The sequence below is a fragment of the Heterodontus francisci genome, chromosome 13 (assembly GCF_036365525.1).
Source record: "Heterodontus francisci isolate sHetFra1 chromosome 13, sHetFra1.hap1, whole genome shotgun sequence".
Classification (NCBI taxonomy): Eukaryota; Metazoa; Chordata; class Chondrichthyes; order Heterodontiformes; family Heterodontidae; genus Heterodontus; species Heterodontus francisci.
Genome location: NC_090383.1, coordinates 57,431,994 through 57,455,789, shown reverse-complemented (window position 1 = coordinate 57,455,789; position 23,796 = coordinate 57,431,994). Strand labels below are relative to the sequence as shown.

The window sequence follows — 23,796 nt, the reverse complement described above, 5'->3', positions numbered from 1 at the left end:
GCTGGAGACTGCTTTTCCTTTAAAAAAAAAGTGTGCATTATATTCGGCTCAAATGGAACAAAAGGGAGAGTTCAGAGAAAATAAAGACAAATGCTGCACACATATGAAGGAAAGGTTGTCCCCTAGACGTGATAGAAAAATTTCCTATTAGTTTACTTGCTTTTTCTTGCATCCTGGAAGAAGGGAGAGATGTCCTAAAAGAGCATCCCTATATAGGAGCAAGAGTCAACTCTTAAACTAACTTTTCTAGAGATTTTCAAATAATTGACAACAGCAACTTTGCTAGTTCTAGTTAAAAATGAATATTAAATATGCACAACCCCAATGTAAAGACTGGAAATAATATTCCTATTATTAGGTTATATCCATAGGTTAAAACAATAAATCTATGATCTTACAATGCAAACTGAGTTGTTTACCTTCTCCAAGATAAAATCAAGGCTAAAAAAATCCATTTAAGAGCTTAATGTTTATGAGGAATCACAACAAAATGAATTTTTAATTTTTACTCGTATATTTATAAAGTAACATACTTTAACCTCTGGATTGATCCTTGATTGGATTCATCAACATACATACTTTATACATCAAGCAGATGCAATATTTCAACAGTACTTACCTTAGCTGTAAAAATTGCCTGCCTGGCCTCCGGTATCATATACAGCTGTTGAATGGTGGAAGCCAAGTAACAGGTCGCTCCAAGATTCGTCAAACCCACAAACCTGCACTCAGCTCGTACATCATCATGAGGCCAGTAATCCCACTTGTATGGTGCGTGAGATGCTATATTAAAAAAGAGTTCAACTTAAAATAATAGTGCTATTGTTCAAAAACGATTACATCAACTTGTGCCAGCCATTGAAAAATGCATCACAAAATTAATAATTTTATCTTTTACTTATCTTATTCCTTTCAGAACTCAAACAGGTTACTTTGATAGAAAATTGCCAACTTTTAGTCTTTGAAGCTTTCACTTTATTGTGACATTGTGTATATGTATTTCTATAGAACTGCTGCAGTTCTTGGGGTCTAGGTACACCAACAGTGCTGTTAAGAAGGGAGTTCCAGGATCTTGTCCCAGCATCAGTGAATGAACGATGATATAGTTCCAAATCAGGATGGTGTGTAGCCTGGAGGGGAACTTGCAGGTGGTGGTGTTCCCTTGCATCTGCTGCCCAATTCCTTCTAAGTGGTAGAGGTCAGGGGTTTGGAAGATGCTGATGAAGGAGCCTTGGTGAGTTGCTGCAGTGCATCTTGTAGATGGTACACACTGCTGCAACTGTGTGTCAGTGGTGGAGGGAGTGAATGTTGAAGGGGGTGGATGGGGTACCAATCAAGCGGGTTGCTTTGTCCTGGATAGTATCGGGCTTCTTGAGTGTTGTTGGAGCTGCCCCCATCCAGGCAAGCGGAGAGTATTCCATCATACTCCTGACTTGCTTCTGGTAGTTGGTGGATAGGCAATGGGGAGACAGGAGTTGAGTTACTCGCTGCAGAATTCCCAGCCTCTGACCTGCTCTTGTAGCCATAGTTCAGTTTGTGGTCAATGGTGACCCCCAGGATGTTGATAGTGGGGGAATTCAGCAATGGTAATGCCATTGAACGTCAAAGGGAGATGGTTAGATTCTCTCTTGTTTGGTACTTATCGGCCCTAGCCTGGATGTTGGCCAGGTCTTGCTGCATATGGACATGGGCTGCTTCAGTATGAGTCGTCATGAATGCACAATGTTCAGCACCATTCATCAGCGAACATCCCTACTTCTGACCTTATGATGGAGGGAAGGTCATTGATGAAGCAGCTGAAGCTGGTTGGGCCTAGGACACTACCCTGAGGAACGACTGCAATGATGTCCTGGGACTGAGATGCTTGACCTTCAACAACCACAACCATCTTCCTTTGTGCTAGGTATAACTCCAACCAGTGGAGAGTTTTCCCCGATTCCCACTGACTCCAGTTTTGCTAGGGCTCCTTGATGCCATACTCGGTCAAATGCTGCCTTGATGTCAAGGGCAGTCACTCTCATCTCACCGCTGCAATTCAGCTCTTTTGTCCATGTTTGGACCATGGCTGTAATGAGGTCAGGAGCTGACTAGCCCTGGCAGAACCCAAACGGAGCGTCAGTGAGCAGCTTATTGCTGAGCAAGAGCTACTAGATAGCACTGTCGATATCCCCTTCCATCGCTTTTCTGATGATCGGAAGTAGACGGATAGGGCGGTTGGATTTGCCCTGCTTTTTGTGCATAGGACATACCTGGGCAATTTTTCACATTGCTGGGTAGATGCCAGTGTTGCAGCTGTACTGGAACAGCTTTGCTAGGGGAAGGTAGCGAATGTCACCCCACTATTTAAGAAGGGAGGGAGAGAGAAAACAGGGAATTACAGACCTTTAGGCTTACATCAGTTGTTGGGAAAATGCTAGAATCTATTCTAAAGGATGTGATAAATGGACACTTGGATAATAATGATCTGATTGGGCATAGTCAACATGGATTTATGAATGAGAAATCATGTTTGATGAACCTGTTGAGTTTGTTTGAGGATGTTACTAACAGAATTGATAAAGGGGAGTTGGTGGACGTGGTATACTTGGATTTTCAGAAGGCTTTTGATAAAGTCCCTCACAGGAGGTTAGTTAGCAAAATTAAAGCACATGGGATTGGAGGTAATATACTGGCATGGATTAAGGATTGGTTAACAGGCAGAAAGTAGGAATAAATGGGTCATTCTTGCGTTGGCAGTCTATGACTAGCGGGGATCAGTGCTAGGGCCCCAGCTGTATATATCAATGATTTGGATGTGGGGACAAAATGTAATATTTCCAAATTCGCAGATGACACAAAACTAGTGTTGTGAGGAAGATGCAAAGCGACTTTAAGGGGATTTGGATAGACGTAGTGAGTGGGCAAGAACGTGGCAGATGGAATGGGACATGGTCTGCAAGGTATGATTCCATGACTATGTCAGGAAGTTGCTTAACTAGTCAATGGAACAGCTCTCCCAGTTTTGGCACAAGGCCCCAGATGTTAGTAAGGAGGACTTTGCAGGGTCAAAAGGGCTGGGTTTGCTGTTGCCGTTTCCAGTGCCTAGGTCGATGTCGGTGGTCCATCAGCTTTCATTCCTTCTCTTAGTCATCAACTTAAGGGTTTAAATCAATACCATAAAGGATAGAAGTGATGAGGATCACAGATGATGACAGGAGTTTTTTTCTCCATTAAGCAAAAAAATCAAGTAATGCACCCCAATCAATGTATATTAAATTTACTTTGTCAACATGAAGTTTTTTTTTTAAAAGGAAGAACCAATACCTTGCAATAAAAAAGATATTCTGTATTAACATGAAAGCTTTGCATTTACATTATACATTTTCTGTGTTAAAAGTGCAAAGACACTTTACAGAGAGGGGGAAAAAGAGCAAATGAATAGAATGTATAAAGCATCAGATGTTGAGCCATGGTGGGAGATTTAGGAAGGTTGGTCAGAGATGGGGGTTAGAAAAAAGGTATACACGGTGGAGAGAGAATAGAGGCAGAGGGGTTTAGGGAGGAAGGGTATGGTGGCTGAAGACAGTCACTATTAGTGGAGCATAGGGAGGGAGGGAAATCATCAAAAGGCCACTGTCCGAATACCAAATGTTGCAGGAGGTTGCAGACATAGACTGAGAAGAGACCATTGAAAGAATTAAGATGGGGACAGGAAGCTGGTAAAAATTTGCAAACCTGGTCTGATGGACAGTCGGCCTTAGTGCAAGATTGTTAAACCTTTATAGTATATGAAAAAAAAGGGAGTAGCTAAAGTAAATGTTGATCCTTTAGAGGCAGAGACAGGAATTATTGCAGGGAATGAGGAAATGGCAGAGATATTGAACAAATATTTTGCATGTCTTCACAGTACGAGACATAAATTACATACCAGAAATAGAGAGTAACCAAGGGGCTATTAAGAGTGAGAAACATAAGACAACTAATATCAGTAGAGAAAAAGTATTGGAGAAGCTTAAAGGACTAAAAGCTAACAAATCCCCAAGACCCGATGGCCTACATCCAAGGCTTCTGAAAAAGGTAGCTGCAGAGATAGTGCGTGCACTGCTTATGATTTTCCAAAATTCTGTAGATTCTAGAACGGTCCCAGTGGATTGGAAGTTAGCAAATATAACACCACTATTTAAGAAAGGAGGGAGACAGAAAACAGGGAACTACAGGCCAGTTAGTCTGACATCAGTTGTCGGGAAAATGCTGGAATCTATTAAGGAAGTTTTAACAATGCACTTAGAGGTTCTGCGGGGCTCAGTACTAGGTTCCCTGTTTTTTGTGGTATATATTAATGATTTGGACTTAAAAAGTAGGAGGCATGATCAAGAAGTTTGTAGATGACACAAAAATTGGCTGTGTGGTCAATGGCGAAGAGGAAAGCTATAGACTGTAGGAAGCCATCAATGGATCAGGTGGGCAGAAAAGTGGCAAATGGAATTCAAGCCGGACAAGTGTGAGGTGATGCATTTGGGGAGGTCAAACAAGGCAAACGAATACACAATAAATGGGAGGATACAGAAAGGTGTAGAGGAATTGAAGGGCCTTGGAGTGCATGTCCTGAAGGTAGCAGGATAGGTTGATAAGGTGGTTAAGAAGGCATATGGAATACTTTCCTTTATTAGCCAAGGCATAGAATATAAGAGTAGGGAGGTTATGCTGGAACTATATTAAACACTAGTTAGGCCATAACTTGAGTAATGTGTGCAGTTCTGGTCACCTCATTAGAGAAAGGATGCATTTGCACTAGAGCGGGTACAGAGGAGCTTTAAGAGGATGTTGCCAGAACTGGAAGAATGGATAGGCTGGGGTTGTTTTCCTTGGAACAGAGGAGGCTGAAGGAAGATTTGATTGTGGTGTACAAGGTTGTGAGGGGCCTGGTTACAGTGAATGGGAAGGACCTATTTCCCTTAGCAGAGGAGTCAGTGACAAGGGGGCATATATTTCAAGTGAATGGCAGAAGGATTAGAGGACAGATGAGGAAAGAATTTTTCACCCAGAGGGCTGTAGGGGTCTGGAACTCACTGCCTGAAAGGATAGTAGAGGCAGAAACTCCCAATTCATTTACAAGGTGTCTGGATATGCACCTGAAGTTCCTTAATTTCCAGGGATACGGACCAACTGCTGGAAAATGGGATTAGGCTGGGTGGGTATTTGGTTGGCGGAGACACGATGGGCAGAGTGGCCTCCTTCTGTGCTGTGAATTGTTCTACATTTTCTAAATACTCAATATCTGAAGGGGAGGAACGTGCAGGGATGAGGCAAGAGGGTGGGGGAGTGGCAGTACATGAACTGCTCCTTGGGAGGGCCAGCACGGACATGATGGGTCGAATGGCATTCTTCTGTGCTGTAACGATTCTATGTTTGTATGATTCTATAAATCATAGTATGATCAGACAGAGTCAACATGGTTTTACGAAAGGGAAATCGTGTTTGACAAATTTATTAGAGTTTTTTGAGAATGTATCTAGTCGAGTGGTTAAAGGGGAACCAATAATATGTAGTATATTTGGATTTCCAAAAAGCATTTGATAAGGTGCCACACAAAAGGTTAATGTGCAAGAAAAAGGCTCATGGACTTGGGGCTAATATATTAGTATGGATGCAGGATTGGGTTAATGGGCAGAAAGAGTAGGGATAAATGGGGCATTTTCAACTTGGCAGGCTGTAACTAGTAAGGTGCTGCAAGGATCAGTGCTGGGACATCAGCTATTTACAGTCTATATTACTGACTTAGATGAAGAGTCTGAGAGTAATGTATTCAAACTTTCTGACAATACAAAAGCTAGGTGGGAATGTAAGCTGTGAGGTCGACACAAAGAGGCTGTAAAGAGATATAGACAGGTTATGTGAGTAGGCAATAAGGTGGCAGAAGTAAAACGTGAGAAGTGTGAGGTTATTCACTTTGGTAGTAATAATAAGAAAGCAGAATTTTTTCTTTTTAAAAAGGTGTGAAACTTCTAAATGTTGATGTTCAAGGAGACTCGGGTGTACTTGTATAGGGAACACAAAGTTAGCATGCAGGGACAACAAGCAATTAGGAAGGCAAATGGCATTTATCGCAAGGGGATTAGAGTAATAGAATAAGGAAGTTTTGCTCCAATTGTACAGGGCTTTGGTGAGACCACATCTGGAGTACTATGCACAGTTTTGGTCTCCATATCTAGGGAAAGACGTACTTGCCCTAGAGACCATATAGCCAAGGTTCGCTAGATTGGTTTTTGGGATGACAGGGTTGTCCTATGATGAAAGGCTGAGTAAATTGGGCCTATACTCAGTTACCTAGGATAATCTGAGGCAGACTGGGCCCTTTCCTTGATGTACTAGTTGAGAAATCTGCTAAGGGGCTCTCTACCAGAGTCTACCGCAAGCCTACCTTCACTGGTCAATACACACGTTGGGATTCTTACAGTTTCATTTGCTGCAAGATGGGCCTTAATCAACAACCTTGTAAATAGGGCATGAGCTATTGGCTCACCATGCAGGCTTGATGCTGAAATAGGGCAAATCAAAGGCATCCTGTATGAACAGATCATTTCTTGCTGTATATCGCACAAACTTATGAATGGGCTGAGGGTCATCATTTTCAGCCCTGAAAAGTGCCCATTCTACCTCAAATTACCCTGGAAGGTTGATGCATCCCAAAAATTTGAGCAACAGGTGAAGCTAGCTGTTTCACGTTGCTACTATGCAGTAACAACACGTGTGGTGTTCTCCACTAACAGGATGCTGCCGTCAAGCCAGAAAGATGTTCTGCCATCACACAAATGAGTAATGGGATATATGAATTTCAATGCCAATATGATGGAAGGTATATAGGCCGTACATCCCAAAGACTGGCAGATCGTATCAAATGACATGTCTCTTCTGCTTTTCGCAATGGGCAAGGTACAGACCGTATTCAATCAGCCCGTGCTTGTAAAACTCAAAACAGTTGACCAGAGTCAAGTTGCCTGGTTTAAATTTCAAACAAGGCTTGGCAGTTAAATGTCGGTCACCATAAACTGCTGCATACTCCATGGCAATGCCTCTACCACAGTCAACTTGCCAACCAATCAGTACACTCTTCTCATACAGTATAAATTTGTTGCTTTCCCTTACATTGGTATTCTTGCAATTGTCGAGTGCAAGATGAAAAGCTTCGACAAAATGTCTCCTATTTTGATCAATACTCAAGTTCTGTACAAAACGACAATTATGATTATGTTCCCCTATTCAACATTGTCATACGTCCGTTTAAAAAAAAAAATCGACAGCATGCTTGGGAATTTATAATAGCTGAACTATTTGCAAAATCAAAGATGATTATGGATCAGGAAAACCATTTGTTTAGTCTTAACAGATCCACCTAAAAAGACCCAATTCCTCCCCTCCCCATCTGCTGCTTCTAATTGTTTTTCAATGACTGCAGGATTTTCATCCCTACTACCCTTTTTGGAAGTTAATTTCATCTCATGATCACTGTGACAAAAACAACTTCTTGGTATCAGCTCTAAATTTACCTTTTACAAATTTAAACCCATATCCCTTTGTCTTACTCTCATGATTTAACTTAAAGTAGTATTCCAGATTTAGCTTTTTCACTCCAATAACTATCTTGTATATCTCTAAATAGGTCTCAGAGGTTTCCTTTCCAAGCTGAAAAGTCCAAATTTCTCCAGCCTTTCCACATATTTCAACCCCCCGATACAAAGAATGAGATGCTCTTCCCAGTGCCTCCAGCACTTGAATATCTCACTTGCTTCCTGGCAACCACAAATGGATACAATGCTCAAGATACGTTCTAACCAGAGGACTGCACAAACTGATCATGATTTTCACTTGTTTGTATTCTACTGTTTTGGCTACGTGGTTCAACATCCAAATGGCTTTGTTGATGGCTGCTCTGTATTGATTGGACCTGTTGACTGTCAACCATACTAAGGTTCCTAGGTCTCTTTCTGTTTTATCTGTAGCTACTTCAATACCATTTGTGGAGTGTGTTATCCATTTTTGTTTCCTATGCTTAGTGTACAAATGTAAGTTGTTGTACTGCTTCACACTTTTCTGCCATAAGTTTCAAATCTAATTGTTTGGCACACTCATTTTGTCCAACTTGTTTCATAATTTCTATTCAAATGCACCTCCAAGTTTGGGATCATCTCCAAAACTTGACAAACTTGTCTTAGAGCTTCTGAATCCAAGTTATTGACCTAAGTTAGAAATGAAATGGTAGTGGTCCCAACATAGAGCCCTGGGACACCCCACTCAGTACTTCCTTCCACCGCAATATAACTCATCACGAATATCTGTTGTTTTCTACCCTACAGCCAATTGCTCATCTATTCAAGTTCTACCTGTCATCTCTCAGTTTTGATATTAACTATTAACCTTGCACATGAAAGATCTTCAAATGCCTTTTGGAAATCTACGTACACAAACTCAAGAGTTTCACCACAGTCCACTTTGGTTGTCACTTCCTCAAAGTTAAGTAGCTTGATTAGGCAGGATCTTTTCCTTCTGAAGCCATGTTAGCCATTTAAGGTCACTTCTATTAGTCTCTAGCATGCTGACCTATGTATATATTTGTCCTATATACGCAACAAAATTCCTTTAATGACGTTCCTTCTAGATGTTGTTGAAAAGTTGCTATGCATCATTCTTAAACTCATTTACTTTGTTTCCTCATTTCTTTGAATTTAGTCCATTTAATCTTTTTTTCATGCACTATTATAAATTTTTCTTACACTGCATGTGCTGCGCCATCACCCAGTTGTGTAGCAACCTGTAGTTTTCTGCTGAGCCCTTCACCATTTCCACTAGCAAATCGTAGGCTGCTGCTCTGGAGGAATGGGACTTGCACTTTGGTTGTTGTCTGTCCTTCAGGCTTGGCAGTAAAAACAGGAGATTGAACACATCTCTTAGGAATTCCTACAATAAAAGCAGATGAAATATTTGCTTTGGGCACTCTGTATTTAGAAAGCACTAAAATCCATTCAGCTGACTAACACACCTTGAACAGACATGTTCTGTACTGCTATTTTTGAAAAAAGCAGAATTAATTTTTTCTTTCATGGCGGCGCAGTGGTTAGCACCGCAGCCTCACAGCTCCAGCGACCCGGGTTCAATTCTGGGTACTGCCTGTGTGGAGTTTGCAAGTTCTCCCTATGTCTGCGTGGGTTTTCTCCAGGTGCTCCGGTTTCCTCCCACATGCCAAAGACTTGCAGGTTGATAGGTAAATTGGCCAGTAGCAATTGCCCCTAGTATAGGTAGGTGGTAGGGAAATATAGGGACAGGTGGGGATGTGGTAGGAATATGGAATTAGTGTAGGATTAGTATAAATGGGTGGTTGATGGTCGGCACAGACTCGGTGCGCCGAAGGGCCTGTTTCAGTGCTGTATCTCTAAACTAAACTAAACTAAATGGGATGTGGGTGTGGCTGGCAGGCCAGCATTTATTGCCCATCCCTAGTTGCCCTTGAACTGAGTGGTTTGCTAGGCCATTTTAAAGGGCAGTTAAGAGTCAACCATACTGGTATGGGTCTGGAGTCACGTGTAGGCCAGACCAGCAAATCTTCTTGCCTAAAGAACATTAGTGAACCAGATGGGTTTTTACGACAATCATTGATAGTTTCATGGCACCATTGCTGAGACTAGATTTCAACTCTAGATCTTTTAATTAGTTAATTACATTTATCAATTAGATTTAAATTCCACCAGCTGCTCTGGTAGGCTTTGAACCTGTGCCCCCAGAACATTAGCCTGGGTCTCTGGATTACTCGTCCAGTGCTGATTTATATCAGTAAATTGGTAGGATAGCACCAGATGGTACAGCTTTCTGCTTCATACTTGATCAGCAAAATTGTATATCTGTGTCGTCAGGGAAAGCACATTCTTGATATTCCAATTTTATCTTTACTTCACTCCTTTTGTAATTTATCTCATGAATTAGTAGATTTAGTTCCTTAATAGCATGCAATATTTAAATAACTGGAAAAATTAAAACATGAACATGTAAAATAAATCTCAGCAAGTTTATCTGCAATTTTTTTTTACACTTTGGATTTTGTGATCCCCACTTTTGATGGGTAACTGTTGGTTTCAGTACATTTTTACTTACAATATTATTGCAGATATCAGCATGTGAAAGTAAGTCAAACTTGAAACTAATTACATTGGCAGCTTTTGGAGAAGTAAAGGGATTCCCTGTTCAGTTGAAAAATTCTATGAAATTTCAATGAGTATTCTGCCCCCACTGAACCAAGAATATCGAGCTTTGTGATTACTACTAGCAATTCAGTCACAATGTTAAAAGAGAACATAAAAGTCTCAGTAATTTTTTCAGAATTAGCACCTCACTCGCTTCAAATGTAAAGTGTTTTCTTTTTAATGACTCTTTCCTAGCAAATACACTTCAGGAAGAATGTAAAGGTCTTGAAGGGGGTACAAAGGAGGTGTACCAGAATGTTACTAGGGATGAAGGACTTTAGTTATGAGAAGTTGGAAAACTTAGGACCATTTTCAGAGTCAGAGAGGACAGAAACAGGCCCTTCGGCCCATTGCGGCTGTGCCGGCCATCAAGCACCTAACTATTCTAATCCCATTTTCCAGCACTTGGCCTGTAGCCTTGTATGCAATGGCATTTTAAGTGCTCATCTAAATACTACTTAAATGTTGTCAGGATTCCTGCCTCTACCACCTCTTCAGGCAGTGCGTTCCAGATTCCAACCACCCTCTGGGTGAAAAAGATTTTCCTCAAATCGCCTCTAAACCTCCTGTCCCTTAACCTTAAATCTATGCCTCTAGTTATTGACCCCTCCACGAAGGGATAATGTTTCTTCCTATCTAACCTATCAATGCCCCTCATAATTTTGTATACCTCAATCAGGCCCCTCTCAGTCTTCCCTGCTCTAAGGAAAACAACCCTAGCTTTTTCAGTCTCTCTTCATAACTGAAATGCTCCAGCCCAGGCAACATCCTGGTGAACAAAGAAGGTTAAGCGATGACCTAATAGAGGTTTTGATAGATGAAGTAGGGGAAAAATACTCACTTTGGTGAGTGGATCAATAACTAGTGGTCATAGATTCAAAATCATTAGAAAAAAGACCTAGAGGGAAGATCAGGAGGAATGTTTTCACTCAAAGTTGTCAGGATTTGGAACACTCCAGCTGAAAAGGTAGTGGAAGCTGATTCCACAGATAATTTTAAAAGAGAGCTGTACAGGTATTTAAGGATGAGGAACTTAGAAGATTATGGGCAAAAAGCTGGGATGTGGGACCAAGCACAACTGCTCTATCAAAAAGCCAGCACAGGCACAACAGGCTGAGTAATCTCCCACTGTGCTGTAGGTTTCACTCTAAAATACAAGTTGATTACCTGTCCTTCTCGGGAGAATTTAAATGGAGGCTTGTGCTTTATGACCACAGTACACAGTCGCAAGAGTCCTGTAAGCCCATCATCTTCAGTACTACTGTCCTGTTGATCAAGAATTTCTCTGCTACAAAAGGAGAAGGGAAGAGAAATTAATATGCAACAATGCAATAACATAATACTGTCCCGAGAAATACTTCTAAAATTTTGGTGACCAACCTGCGAATGCAGTCAGCGAGATGTCTTGCCAAGGCATCAAGATCTAGCAGTGTTGTCTGCAGAAGAAATTCCACACTTACACATACACCACCACCACAACAACAACATCATCTATTTATATAGTGCCTTTAAAGTAGTAAAACGTCCCAAAGCATTTCACAGAAATGTTATCAAACAAAATTTGACATCAAGTCTTGAGATATTAGAGATGGCCAAAAGTTTGGCCAGAGGTAGGTTAAGGGGCATCTTTAAGGAGGGAAAAAAGAGGTCAAGAGTCAGAGAGGCTTGGGGAAGGAATTCGAGAGCTTAGGGTCTTGGGAGCTTAAAGGCATGGCCACCAACAGTGGAGTGATTAAAGTCAGGAGTGCACAAAAGGCCAAAATCAGAGGAGCTACAAAGGTGTAGTCTATAATTTTCTCTGAATGTGTTTCGACACATTCTTCACTAAACGTAAACTGTACAACTCAACAATGAAAAGGCTGCTATTGCTCCAATTTAACAATTATAAATACCATAACATTTGCTATGGTATTGATCATGTTGAGTCAGAGAATATACTACATTATCCCATGTAATGTATAATACATTGTCAAGCCAACTAATTTCTAGTGACTCAATGAAACTATGGCTGGGATTTTATCCGGGCGATGGGGTCTCGACCATCGCCAAAAGTGCTGGCGAGAGCCTCGCGTTGCCGCCTCTGGGGAAGGCCTGCTGGATCAAGTGCCAATTAGGCACTTAAGTGGACAGAGGCGGGTCTTCACTGGGGTCAAGGACTCTGGCTGCAGAAGTCCCCCTGCTGAGAACTGCCAGCCAACCAGATGGCGGCAGTTCTATAACTGAGTAGCACCACTGCAAGAGGTGGGTGTGGTAACCGAGTGCCACATCCCCCTACCAGATTCCGGGTCCCTCTATCAGGCACAAAGTGCCTTTTAACGAGGGCCCCCACCGCAGCTGGCAAGCAACCTGCATGGGTTTCTTTCGCGTACTGCCCGTGCAGTGACAGGCCCGCCTGCTGCTGGGCTAAGTCCGGTGGTGGAATGAGGCCCTTAATTGGACAGTAATTGCCCAGTTAAGGGCCTGAATTGGTGGTGGGGCGGGAAGGTCATTCACAGGCCTACACGCTCCAAGCTTAATTTGGGTGGAGACAGAAAAGGGGTGGGGAACCACCGGCCACCATCCCATCCGATTATATGCTCTCCCTGCCTCTAAACCCGACGCAGAGGCGAGCATAAAATTCCCCCCAAACTGTGCACTTATTAATTGTAGTAACTGCAAGTGGTAAGTTCAAGCTCAAAGTCTATGGCTTTAAAAATTTTCACACAATACACTGATATGAAGATAATCATATGGTATTATGAACATGAGAACTAGGAGCAGGAGTAGGCAATTCAGCCCCTCGAGCCTGCTCCGCCATTCAATACGATCATTGCTGATCTCATCTCAGCTTCAACTCCACTTTCCTGCCAGTTCTCCATAACCCTTCAACCCATTACTAATTAAAAATCTGTCTATCTCCTCCTTAAATTTACTCAATGTCCCAGCATCCACCATACTCTGGGGTAGTGAATTCTACAGACCCACGACCCTTTCAGCTACCCCCTTATCCTATAATTATGACCTCTCATTCTAGATTGCCCCACAAGAGGAAACATCCTCTCTATGTCTACTTTGTCAATACCCTTAATCATCTTATATACGTCAATTAGATCTCCTCTCATTCTTCTAAACTCTAGAGTAAAGGCTCAATCTCTCTTCTGAAGATAATATTGTAATGGTCTATTTTAGATGTTGGGAAGTGAAGGAATGTTGGTTTCAAATAATGAAATTAACAAGAATTTATTAATTTATGGCAGCCATAAAGACAGGGCTAAATTGTGGCGAGTCGAAGAGACTTAGTAGTTGGCAGGAAAAAAGACAGAGGCGCAAGGGGAGAGCCAACTGTGCAACAGCCCCAACAAACAAATTTCTCTGCAGCACCTGTGGAAGAGCCTGTCACTCCAGAATTGGCCTTTATAGCCACTCCAGGCGCTGCTTCACAAACCACTGACCACCTCCAGGCGCGTATCCATTGTCTCTCGAGATAAGGAGGCCCAAAAGATTAATTTATTAAAACTGATAGCAATTTAATTAATTAATATTGTTCACTAAAAGGGAACAAAAGCATAGTGGTAATGTTACTGGACTACTAATCTACAGGCCTGGACTAATGCTCCGGAAACAGGAGTTCAAATCCCACCAGTGCAGCTGGAAGAATTTAAATTCAAGTAAAAAAAAATCTGGAAGATAAAAGCTGGTCTCAGTAATGATGACTGTGAAACTACCTGATTGTTGTAAAAACCCATCTGGTTTACTAATGCCCTCGAGGGAAGGAAATCTGCTGTTTTTACCTACATGTGACTCCAGACCCACAGCACTGTGGTTGACCCGGCTTAGCAAGACACTCAGTTGTATCAAACTGCTACACAAAAGTCAAAGAAAAATAAATCCGGACATATCACCCAGCACCAACCTAGGCACTGGATATGACAAATGACCCTGCCCAGTCAATACTGCAAAGTCCTCCTCACCAACATCTGGGAACTTACTCAAAATTGTGAGAGCTGTCGCACAGTCCAGTCAAGCAACAATCTGACATAGTCATACTCACAGAATCATACCTTACAGCCAATGTCCAAGACTTGTCCATCACTATCCCTGGCCATGCCCTGTCCCACCGGCAGGATATTCGCACCAGAGATGCTGGCACAGCGGTATAGATTCAGGAGGGAGTGGCTCTGGGAGTCCTCAACATTGACTCTAGAGGTCTCATAAGCATCAGGTCAAATGATTACCACCTACCACAACTGACGAATCAGTGCTCCTCCATGTTGAACACCACTTGGAAGAAACAGTGAGGGTAGCAAGGGCACAGAATGTACTCCATCACAGAGAGCAGCTCAGTAGCACCACTACTGCCCAAGGTGGCCAAATCCTGGGGAGACCTATCTGTGAGACTGGGCCTGCTGCATGTGATGAGATCAATATGAGGGAGTAACCGACTTGAATTCGCCCTCACCAATCTAACTGTCACAGATGCAGCTGTCCCTGACAATATTGGTAAGAGTGACCATTGCACAGTCCTTGTCGAGATGAAGTCCTATCTTCACACTGAAGACACGCTCCATCATGTTATGTGGTACTACCATCAAGCTAAATGAGATAGATTTAGAATAGATGTGGCAACTCAAAAATGGGCATTCATGAGGTGCTGTGAGCCATCAGCAGCAGCACAATTATATTCTTCCACAATATGTAACCTTATGGCCTGGTATATCCCTCACTCTACCATCAATCAGGGGACCAATCCTGGTTCAATAAGTATAGGAGGGCATGCCAGGAGTAGCAACACACATACCTAATAATGAGATACCAACCTGGTGAAGCTGCAATACAGGACTACATGCATGCTAAAGAGAGGAAGCAGCATACAATTGACAGAGCTAAGCGATCCCACAACCAACGGATCAGAACAGAGCTTTGCAGCCCTGCCACATCCAGTCATGAATGGTGGTGAACAATTAAACAATTAACTGGAGAAGGAGGCTCCACGAACATACCAATTCTCACTGTTGGTGGAGCCCAGCACATCGGTGCAAAAGACAAGGCTGAAGAGTTTGCAACTGTCCAGCTAAGTGTCAAGTGCATGATTCATCTCTGCCTTTCCTGAGGTCCCCATTATCACAGATGCCAGTATTCAGCCCATTTGATTCACTCCACAGGTTATCAAGAAACGGCTCAGTGCACTGGATACAGCAAAGGCTATAGGCCCCAACACCATCCTGGCTGCACAGCTGAAGACTAGTGCTCCAGAATTAAGCTGTAACCAAGCTGTTCCAGTACAGAAAAAAACACTGGCATCTACTTGACAATGTGGAAAATTGCCCAGGTACGTTCTGTTCACAAAAAGGACAAATCCAATCAGGTCAATTACCACCCATCAGTCTACTCTCAATCATCAGCAAAATAATGAAAGCCATTATAAACAGTGCTATCAAACAGCATTTACTCAGCTCATTTATGCTCATTTTGGGTTCTGCCAGGATCACTCAGCTCCAGACCTCATTAAAGCCGAGGGCCAAACATGGACCAAAGAGCTGAAGTGAAGAGGTGAGTTGAGAGTGCCCTTGACATCAAGGCAGCATTTGACTGGAGTGTGGCATCAAGGAATCCAAATAAAATTGAAGTCAATGGGAATAAGGAGGAAAACTCTCCATTGGCTGAAGTCATACCCAGCACAAAGAAAGGTGGTTGTGGTTGTTGGAGACCAATCATCTTAGCTCCAGGACATCAGTACCGGAGTCCCTGAGGGCAGTGCCCTAGGCTCAAGCATCTTCAGCTGCTTCATCAATTACCTTCCTTCCATCATAAGGTCAGAAGTAGGGATGCTTGCTGATAATTGCACAATGTTCAGTTCCATTTGCAAATCCTCAGATAATGAATTAGGCTGCGCCTGCAAGCAGCAAGACCTGGACAACATTCAGGCTTGGGCTGATAAGTGGTAGTAACATTCGTACCACACAAGTGCCAAACAATCGGCAACTTCCCTTGACATTCAATGGCACTACCATCACTAAATGTCCCACCATCAACATCACAATTGACCAGAAACCTAACTGGAATAGCCATGTAAATGCTGCGGCTACAAGAGCAGGTCAGAGGTTGGGAATTCTGTGGCGAGTAGCTTACCTCCTGTCACCCCACCATCCACAAGGCACAAGTCAGGGGTGTGATGGAGTACTCCCCACTTACTTGGATGAGGGTAGCTCCAAAACAAACTCAGGAAGCTCAACAATGTCCAGGACAAAGCAGGCCACTTGATTGGCACACACTCCACCATCTTAAACATTCACTCCCTCCACTGTAGGCGCGCCATGGCTGCAGTGTGTACCATCTACAAGATGCACTGCAGCAACTTGCCACGGCTCCTTCCAAACCCACGATCTCTAAGAACAAGTGCAGCAGGCGCATTGGAACACCACCAGCAAATTCGCCTCCAAGTCACACACACCTAACTTGGAACTATATCGCCATTCCTTCACTGTCACTGGGTGAATATTCTGGAATTCCCTCCCTAGCAGCACTATGGGTGTACCTACACCACAGAGTACAGTGTTCGAAGGCGGTGGCTCACCCCAACTTTCTCAAGAGCGATTAGGGATGGGCAATAAATGCTGGTCTTGCCAGCGGCTCCCACATCCATGAATGAATAAAAAAACATTGTAAAGATTTTGGAATAACAGAAAAGGAAATTAAATAAATGTGAAATATAAAATAATTTAATCTGTAGTGTGAGTATATATATCTGTAAATAAAGACTTTCAAAATCAATTTTTAAACGAACAAGTTCCCAGACCTTGGCAAATGGATCAGTTAAAATAAAACTATAGCTAGCTACCCAATATAGATAGAGTTGCTTCCTGGTCTTAGTAGATTCCAAGATATGTGTGTGTGTGCCAAGTTAGTGGAACACAATATGACGACAGAAGTACGTAATGTGCATGAAGTGTGAACTACATCCTTAGAATGAACTTAAATTCTGAAAAGGCGCAAAATTGAGACAAGTTCTTCAAACACATTTTGGGAGGGAGATTAAGTGCTGTCTGATGCTGACAAGATCGGACTTGTGCTGCCAAAATGAAAATTAAGGCAGCATTCAAATAGGTATTGTGACAAAAAAATGTTTTAAGGGCTCACACATTTAATACTAGCCACACAAGCAGAAGCCTGAAATACACCACCAACAGACTCAAATAAGCAAAGAAACACTATTTATGGTTTGAAACAAAGATGGGACAAGGAATGAAAATGTGTATCAAGATGCATATCCATCAAGATCTTTAATACTGTGGAACGATCAGACTCAGAAGCAAGATTTAAAAAATTTATATCTGACGAGCCTAGATAATGACTACAGTTAAGGTTAACAAAGACGATTCACTGGATACAATGAGTGCATATAATGACTGTTTATAGCACAGAAATTGAACTTCAGCATCAACTAGTTCTTATTTCAGTCAGACTTCGAAAGATGTTTGTGTTTTGCACTATTATGATGACACTGAACCATTAACCTCTGGTTAACAAAAATCTATCAAACCCAGATTCAAAATCAACAATTGGTCCAGCAACAATTGTCGTTTGTGGAGGAGAATACCCTTTGTGCATAGAAATATTTTTACCCTGTGCCTCATAGCCCTAGATGCCTCAACCAACTGAAATAGCTTCCCTCTATCTACTGTATGTGCTCCCCTTAACATCTTGAAAACTTCGATCAAATCACCCCTTAACTTTCTAAATTACAGAGAATACAACCCTAGTTTGTGTAGTCTCTCCTCGTAATTTAACTCTTGGGAGTCCAGGTATCATTGTGGCAAAGCTATGTTGCACTGTCTCCAAGGCCAATATATCCTTCCGAAGGTGTGGTCCCCAAATTGATCACAGTCCTCCAGGTGTGGTCTAATCAGGGCTGTGTGTATAAGTGTATCACATGTTATTAATGCTGGACTTTGTAACATGATTATGTTTTAAAAACTGCAATTTTTAAAAGTTTAAGATGGAGTCAGAAGTCAGGTGAGTTCAACAACTCTGCTTAAAACAAGATGCAAATCCTGGCTACCAGGACAACAAAGATCCCAGATCAAAAGACGTTTGTTAAAAAAGCAGAACTGCAGCGTTATAATACCTGAAGAACAATGGGTTTCACCATTCTAGACTTTTGAATCGTAAGCAAGGAGTCAGTGATTCTCACAATGCAAATGTGCACGGCAGCTGCAAACACCTGGAAACAATGGAAAGCCTGGGTAGCTCTGCTGTAGCCACACTTGTGGACTTGGTATATTGCAAAAGGACAATAGGCTATTGACTTTTGATTTCAGATAAATTTAATAGATTTTCTGAAGGTAGACATGCAGTACAAAAGACCAGTGGTAGCAGCCTCAGAGCAGGCTGCAAGGAAGACGACCAGTGACGGCAGCCAGAAGGAGAAGAGAGAGGGAACACCTGCTCTCAGAGAAGACTGATACAGTGAAAGGCTGTGAAGATTTGAACCTGTTTTGAAAGTTGAAGTTTGCGGAGAAGAGAAAGACCAACAGGATCACCAGGGATCACCTTATTCATGGACATCCAGTTCGAAAGTGAGCGACGAGGACATTGTCGGTCCAAAGTGGATGGCCTCACATTTACCTCCATTGAAATCCATTTGCCAGTATTTCCCTTTCACTTAATCTATTAATATTTCTTTGTAATTTCAGGCTTTCATCAGCACTGCTTACATACCACCTATCTTTGTGTCATCAGCAAACCTGGATATGTGGCTTTCTATCCCATCATCTAAATTGTTAATAAATAGTGAATAGTTGAGGCCCCAACTTAAGATCCTTGCCGGACACCACTAGTCACATCCTGCCAATTAGAATAGCTGCCCATTATCCTTACACTGTCTCCTGCCATACAGTCAATTTCCTAACTAGGTCAATAATTTGCCTTCAATTCAATGAGCTTTGGCTCAAGCTAACAGTCTCTTATGAGGGACTTTATGAAATGCCATCTGGTAGGCCATAAAAATAACATTCATAGACATTCCCCGCCAACTACTTTCATCACTTCTTGAAAAAAATCAATCAGGTTTATCAGACATGGACTACCCTTTACCCTCTCTCTGATCAGCTGAAAATTTTCAAGGTGTCCAGTCACTGTATCCTTAATTATAGACTCCACTATTTTCCCCAACAATAGATGTTTGGCTAATAGTCTATAATTCCCCAATTTCCCCCTCTCAACTTTCTTAATTAGCAGAGTGGCATGCGCAATTTTCAAATCCAAAGCAACAGTTCCCGAATCGAGAGAATTTTGGAAGATTGTAGTCAGGGCATCTGCAGTGTTCTCACCTATTTCCTTTAAAACCCTGGGATGGAAACCACCTATCCTGGGGACACTCTTCAGTGCCATTATTTTCTTCATTGATGTTATTTTGCTTAAGTTAAATTTTGGTTAGTCCCTGATTTACTACCAGTTCCCTTGGAATGTCTATTGCAAATACTAACACAAAAGTAGTTATTCAACATGTCTGTAATTTCCTTATTCTCTTTGATGATATCACCATCAGTTTTCAAGGGGCCCTTATTGCTCCTGATCCCCCTCTCTTGTCCCTAATATAATTAAAAATGTGCATTGATTCTGATATCTCTTGCAAGTTTCTTTTCATACTCCTGTTTTGTAGCTCTTGTATCTGTTTTGTCATCCTTTGCAGTTCTTAGTGTCTCTACCATTTGTTATATCTGTTATATTCAGCACTTTTGTTTGCTTTTTCTTTTAGCTTTATGATCTCTCTTACCTCTTTAGTTGTCCATGGCTGGCAGTTTTTGGCAAGTAGAGGTCTTGCTCCTTAGGGATATAAACTAGTTCTGCATCACATTAAATTCTTTTTGAACCTTTCCCATTGATCTTCTGCCTTTTTACCCATTAACAGATTTGTACAGTTTACTGGTGACAATCTCTGTCTCACCCCATTGAAGTCAGCTTGACCTAATTCTAAAATCTTAGTAGCTGTTTTCCATTTCTCCCTTTCAAACACGATGTTGAATGCCATCATGTGATCGCCAATAGATAAATGTTCATGCACCGTGAGATTGTTAACTAAATCTGGCTCATTATTCATCATTAAATCTAATATGGCATGCCCCCTCGTTGCCTCCAGGTCATATTGCTACAGTAAACTATCTTGAACACACTCAAGAAATTCACTATCTTTCTGACATGAGCTAATCTGATTATCCCAATCTAAATGCAAGTTAAAATCCCACTCCGCTTCTCTCTCCACAGATGCTGCCAGACCTGCTGAGTATTTCCAGCATTTCCTGTTTTTATTCAAAATCCCGCACCCTGCCTTTACGACATGCTTGTTCAACCTCGACATTTATAGAATCTACCACTTCACAGCTACTACCAGGGGGTCTATACACAACTCTCACGACAGTCTAAAATTATTTTCTATTTCTTAATTCTACCCATAAAGTCTACAGTAACTGCTTTTCTCTTGTTATATCCTCTTTTATCATTGAAGTGATTTCATCCTGAATCACGAAGGCTGTTCCTCCCCTTCTACTATTTCCCCTATCTTTCCTATAGATCTTATAACTTGGTAAATTTAGTTCCCAGTCCTGACTGTCTTGTAGCAATCTCTCAGTAATTGCTACCTTATCAGAATCTCCAAGCTGAATTTGCGCCTGCAATGTATACCCTGTGTATTTCCATAAAGAACGCTTATTTGGGTCAGGCATCATAACCTGTCCTTCAGCTCTAATGTTTTACTCGCACATTTCTTATTTCTCTCTCCTGGTTTAGTTACTTCACATATTTTTAGTTTTCCCTTTACCTGTAGTGTCTAAAGCACAATTTCTGACTAACGTTATTCTCTTCCCTTTCATTTGCTTTCAAACCATTTCCTTCTTAATCCTTTTACTTTGCGTTCGATGGCTACTCTCCTGCCATTTACACCTCATCCAGACATCTTTTTTTTCTTCACTTGGCTTTATACCATGAAAGCTTTTGTCATTTAAACTCTCTTGCCCTCCACCCTATCACAGACTTTCCCTTTTGTTCTTCTTCCCCTTTCACTTGCTCAAAACCTATCACATTTCTAATTTTTCCTAGTTCTGATGAAAGGTCATCAACCTTAAATATAAGCTGTTTTTCATCTCCACAGTTGCTGCCTGCCCTGAAAATTTGCAGCATTTTTTGTTTTTATTATTTATGCTACTTTTCCCACGTGAGCCCTGTCCCCCCCCCCACATTTACTCATTTTTTTTCATTCATTCATGGAATGTGGGCTTCGCTGGCCAGGCCATCATTAATTGCCCATCCCTAACTGCCTTTGAGAAGGTGGTGGTGAGCTGCCTTCTTGAACCGCTGCAGTCCATGTGCAGTAGGTACACCCACAGTGATGTTAGGAAGGGAGTTCCAGGATTTTGACCCAGCGACACTGAAGGAACGGCGATATAGTTCCAAGTCAGGATGATGTGTGACTTGGAGGGAAACTTGCAGGTGGTGGTGTTCCCATGCATTTGTGTCCTTGTCCTTCTAATTGGTAGAGCTCGCGGGTTAGGAAGGTGCTGTCTAAGGAGCCTTGGTGCATTGCTGCAGTGCATCTTGTAGATCGTACACACTGCTGCCACTGTGGAGGGAGTGAATGTTTGTAGATGGGATGGCAATCAAGCGGGCTGCTTTGTCCTGGATGGTGTCGAGCTTCTTGAGTGTAGTTGGAGCTGCACCCATCCAGGCAAGTGGAGAGTATTCCATCACAATCCTGACTTGTGCCTTGTAGATGGTGGACAGGCTTTGGGGAGTCAGGAGGTGAGTTACTCGCCGCAGGATTCCTAACCTCTGACCTGCTCTTGTAGCCATGGTATTTATATGGCTACTCCAGTTCAGTTTCTGGTCAATGGTAGCCCCTAGGATGTTGATAGTGGGGGATTCAGCGATGGTAATGCTATTGAATGTCAAGGTGAGATGGTTAGATTCTCTCTTGTTGGAGATGGTCATTGCCTGGCACAGTGGCGCGGCACAGTGGCGCAGCGGTTAGCACCGCAGCCTCACAGCTCCAGCGACCCGGGTTCAAATCTGGGTACTGCCTGTGTGGAGTTTGCAAGTTCTCCCTGTGCCTGTGTGGGTTTCCTCCAGGTGCTCCGGTTTCCTCCCACAGCCAAAAGACTTGCAGGTTGATAGGTGAATTGGCCATTATAAATTGCCACTAGTATAGGTAGGTGGTAGGGGAGTATAGGGTCAGGTGAGGATGTGGTAGGAATATGGGATTAGTGCAGGATTAGTATAAATGGATGGTTAATGGTCGGCACAGACTCGGTGGGCCGAAGGGCCTGTTTCAGTGCTGTATCTCTAAAATCTAAAAAAAAATCTAAATCTAAATGTTACTTGCCACTTAACAGCCCAAGCCTGGATATTGTCCAAGTCTTGCTGCATTTCGACACGGATTGCTTCAGTATCTGAGGAGTCACAAATGGTGCTGAACATTGTGCAATCATCAGCAAACATCCCCACTTCTGACTTATGATTGAAGGAACGTCACTGATGAAGCAGCTGAAGATGGTTGGGCCTAGGACACTACCCTGAGGAACTCCTGCAGTGATGTCCTGGAACTGAGACGATTGACCTCCAACAACCACAACCATCTTCCATTGCGCAAGTTATGACTCCAACCAGTGGAGGGTCCCCCCACTCCCGATTCCCAATGGCCTCAGTTTTGCTCGGGCTCCTTGATGCCCTACTCGGTCAAATGCTGCCTTGATGTCAAGGGCAGTCACTCTCACCTCACCTCTTGAGTACAGCTCTTTTGTCCACGTTTGAACCAAGGCTGTAATGAGGTCAGGAGCTGAGTGGCCCTGGCGGAACCCAGCCCGAGTCAAATTTAAAGTCCTTGTGCTGAATTTTTCCAGCCCTGTGAGGGAGGACTTTGGTGGGGGGCCCAGGAAAATAGCGGGGAGGTAGGTCGGGATGGTTCCCCGACCGAGGCTGGCAGCCAGGGAAGTGTCCTGTGGCAGCCTGAGAAACAATCAGCTGCCCGCATCATGGAGGTGAGCATCCAATTTGCATATTTAAGGCCCCAATTAGAGGCAATTTAGAGGGCTCAACAGCGGTTCTCCGTCACGTGTGGAGGCTGCCAGCTTAATGGAAGAGGCCTCCCTGTGGCAGTCCAGAGAGCTTGAGGGCGGGGTTGGGCTGAGCTATCAGAACCAGAGGCTCCATGTCCCAAAGAGGGAGCTACGGGCATGAAAGAAAGCTGCTGCAGCCATAGGATGCATCTGGAGGGTTTCCCTTCCAATCCAAGAGGCCTACCAGCTTAGCCCCTCTGATTTATTAATTTAGATTGACTCCTCTGAGGGCACCTTCATGCTGAGGCACCCTTGAGGTCTCCTACCTCTCCCAGTGGGGCTGCTGTGGTTCTAGCGCTGCCAGCCCTCTGATTGCTGCCAGCAACATTGGGAGCCTGCCAAGGACTGCGAATGTGGAGGCGACCAATTAAGAGGCTGCCTCTGGGAATATTGCCGAGCCGGTCTCGCAACCAGCAAGCAATGGCTTGGAACCCCCATTTGGACCAGACATCAGGGTCGCAAGACCCAGGTAAAATCCTGCCCCTTGTGTCCACCCTATT

At 42.8% G+C, this 23,796-nt stretch overlaps 1 protein-coding gene across 6 annotated transcripts in view; it reads right to left on the bottom strand.

Moving 5' to 3' along the window:
• usp34 (ubiquitin specific peptidase 34) overlaps positions 1 to 23,796 on the bottom strand; it is a 405,374-nt gene that overhangs the window by 124,529 nt on the left and 257,049 nt on the right. For all 6 annotated transcript variants that reach the window (XM_068044870.1, XM_068044865.1, XM_068044869.1 and 3 more), the window contains exons 39-42: positions 11,592 to 11,647; positions 11,379 to 11,499; positions 8,751 to 8,934; positions 620 to 783 (exon numbers count right to left, since the gene is read on the bottom strand). In XM_068044870.1, the coding sequence (XP_067900971.1) occupies positions 620 to 783; positions 8,751 to 8,934; positions 11,379 to 11,499; positions 11,592 to 11,647 (525 nt within the window). The remainder of the gene's footprint in view (positions 1 to 619; positions 784 to 8,750; positions 8,935 to 11,378; positions 11,500 to 11,591; positions 11,648 to 23,796) is intronic.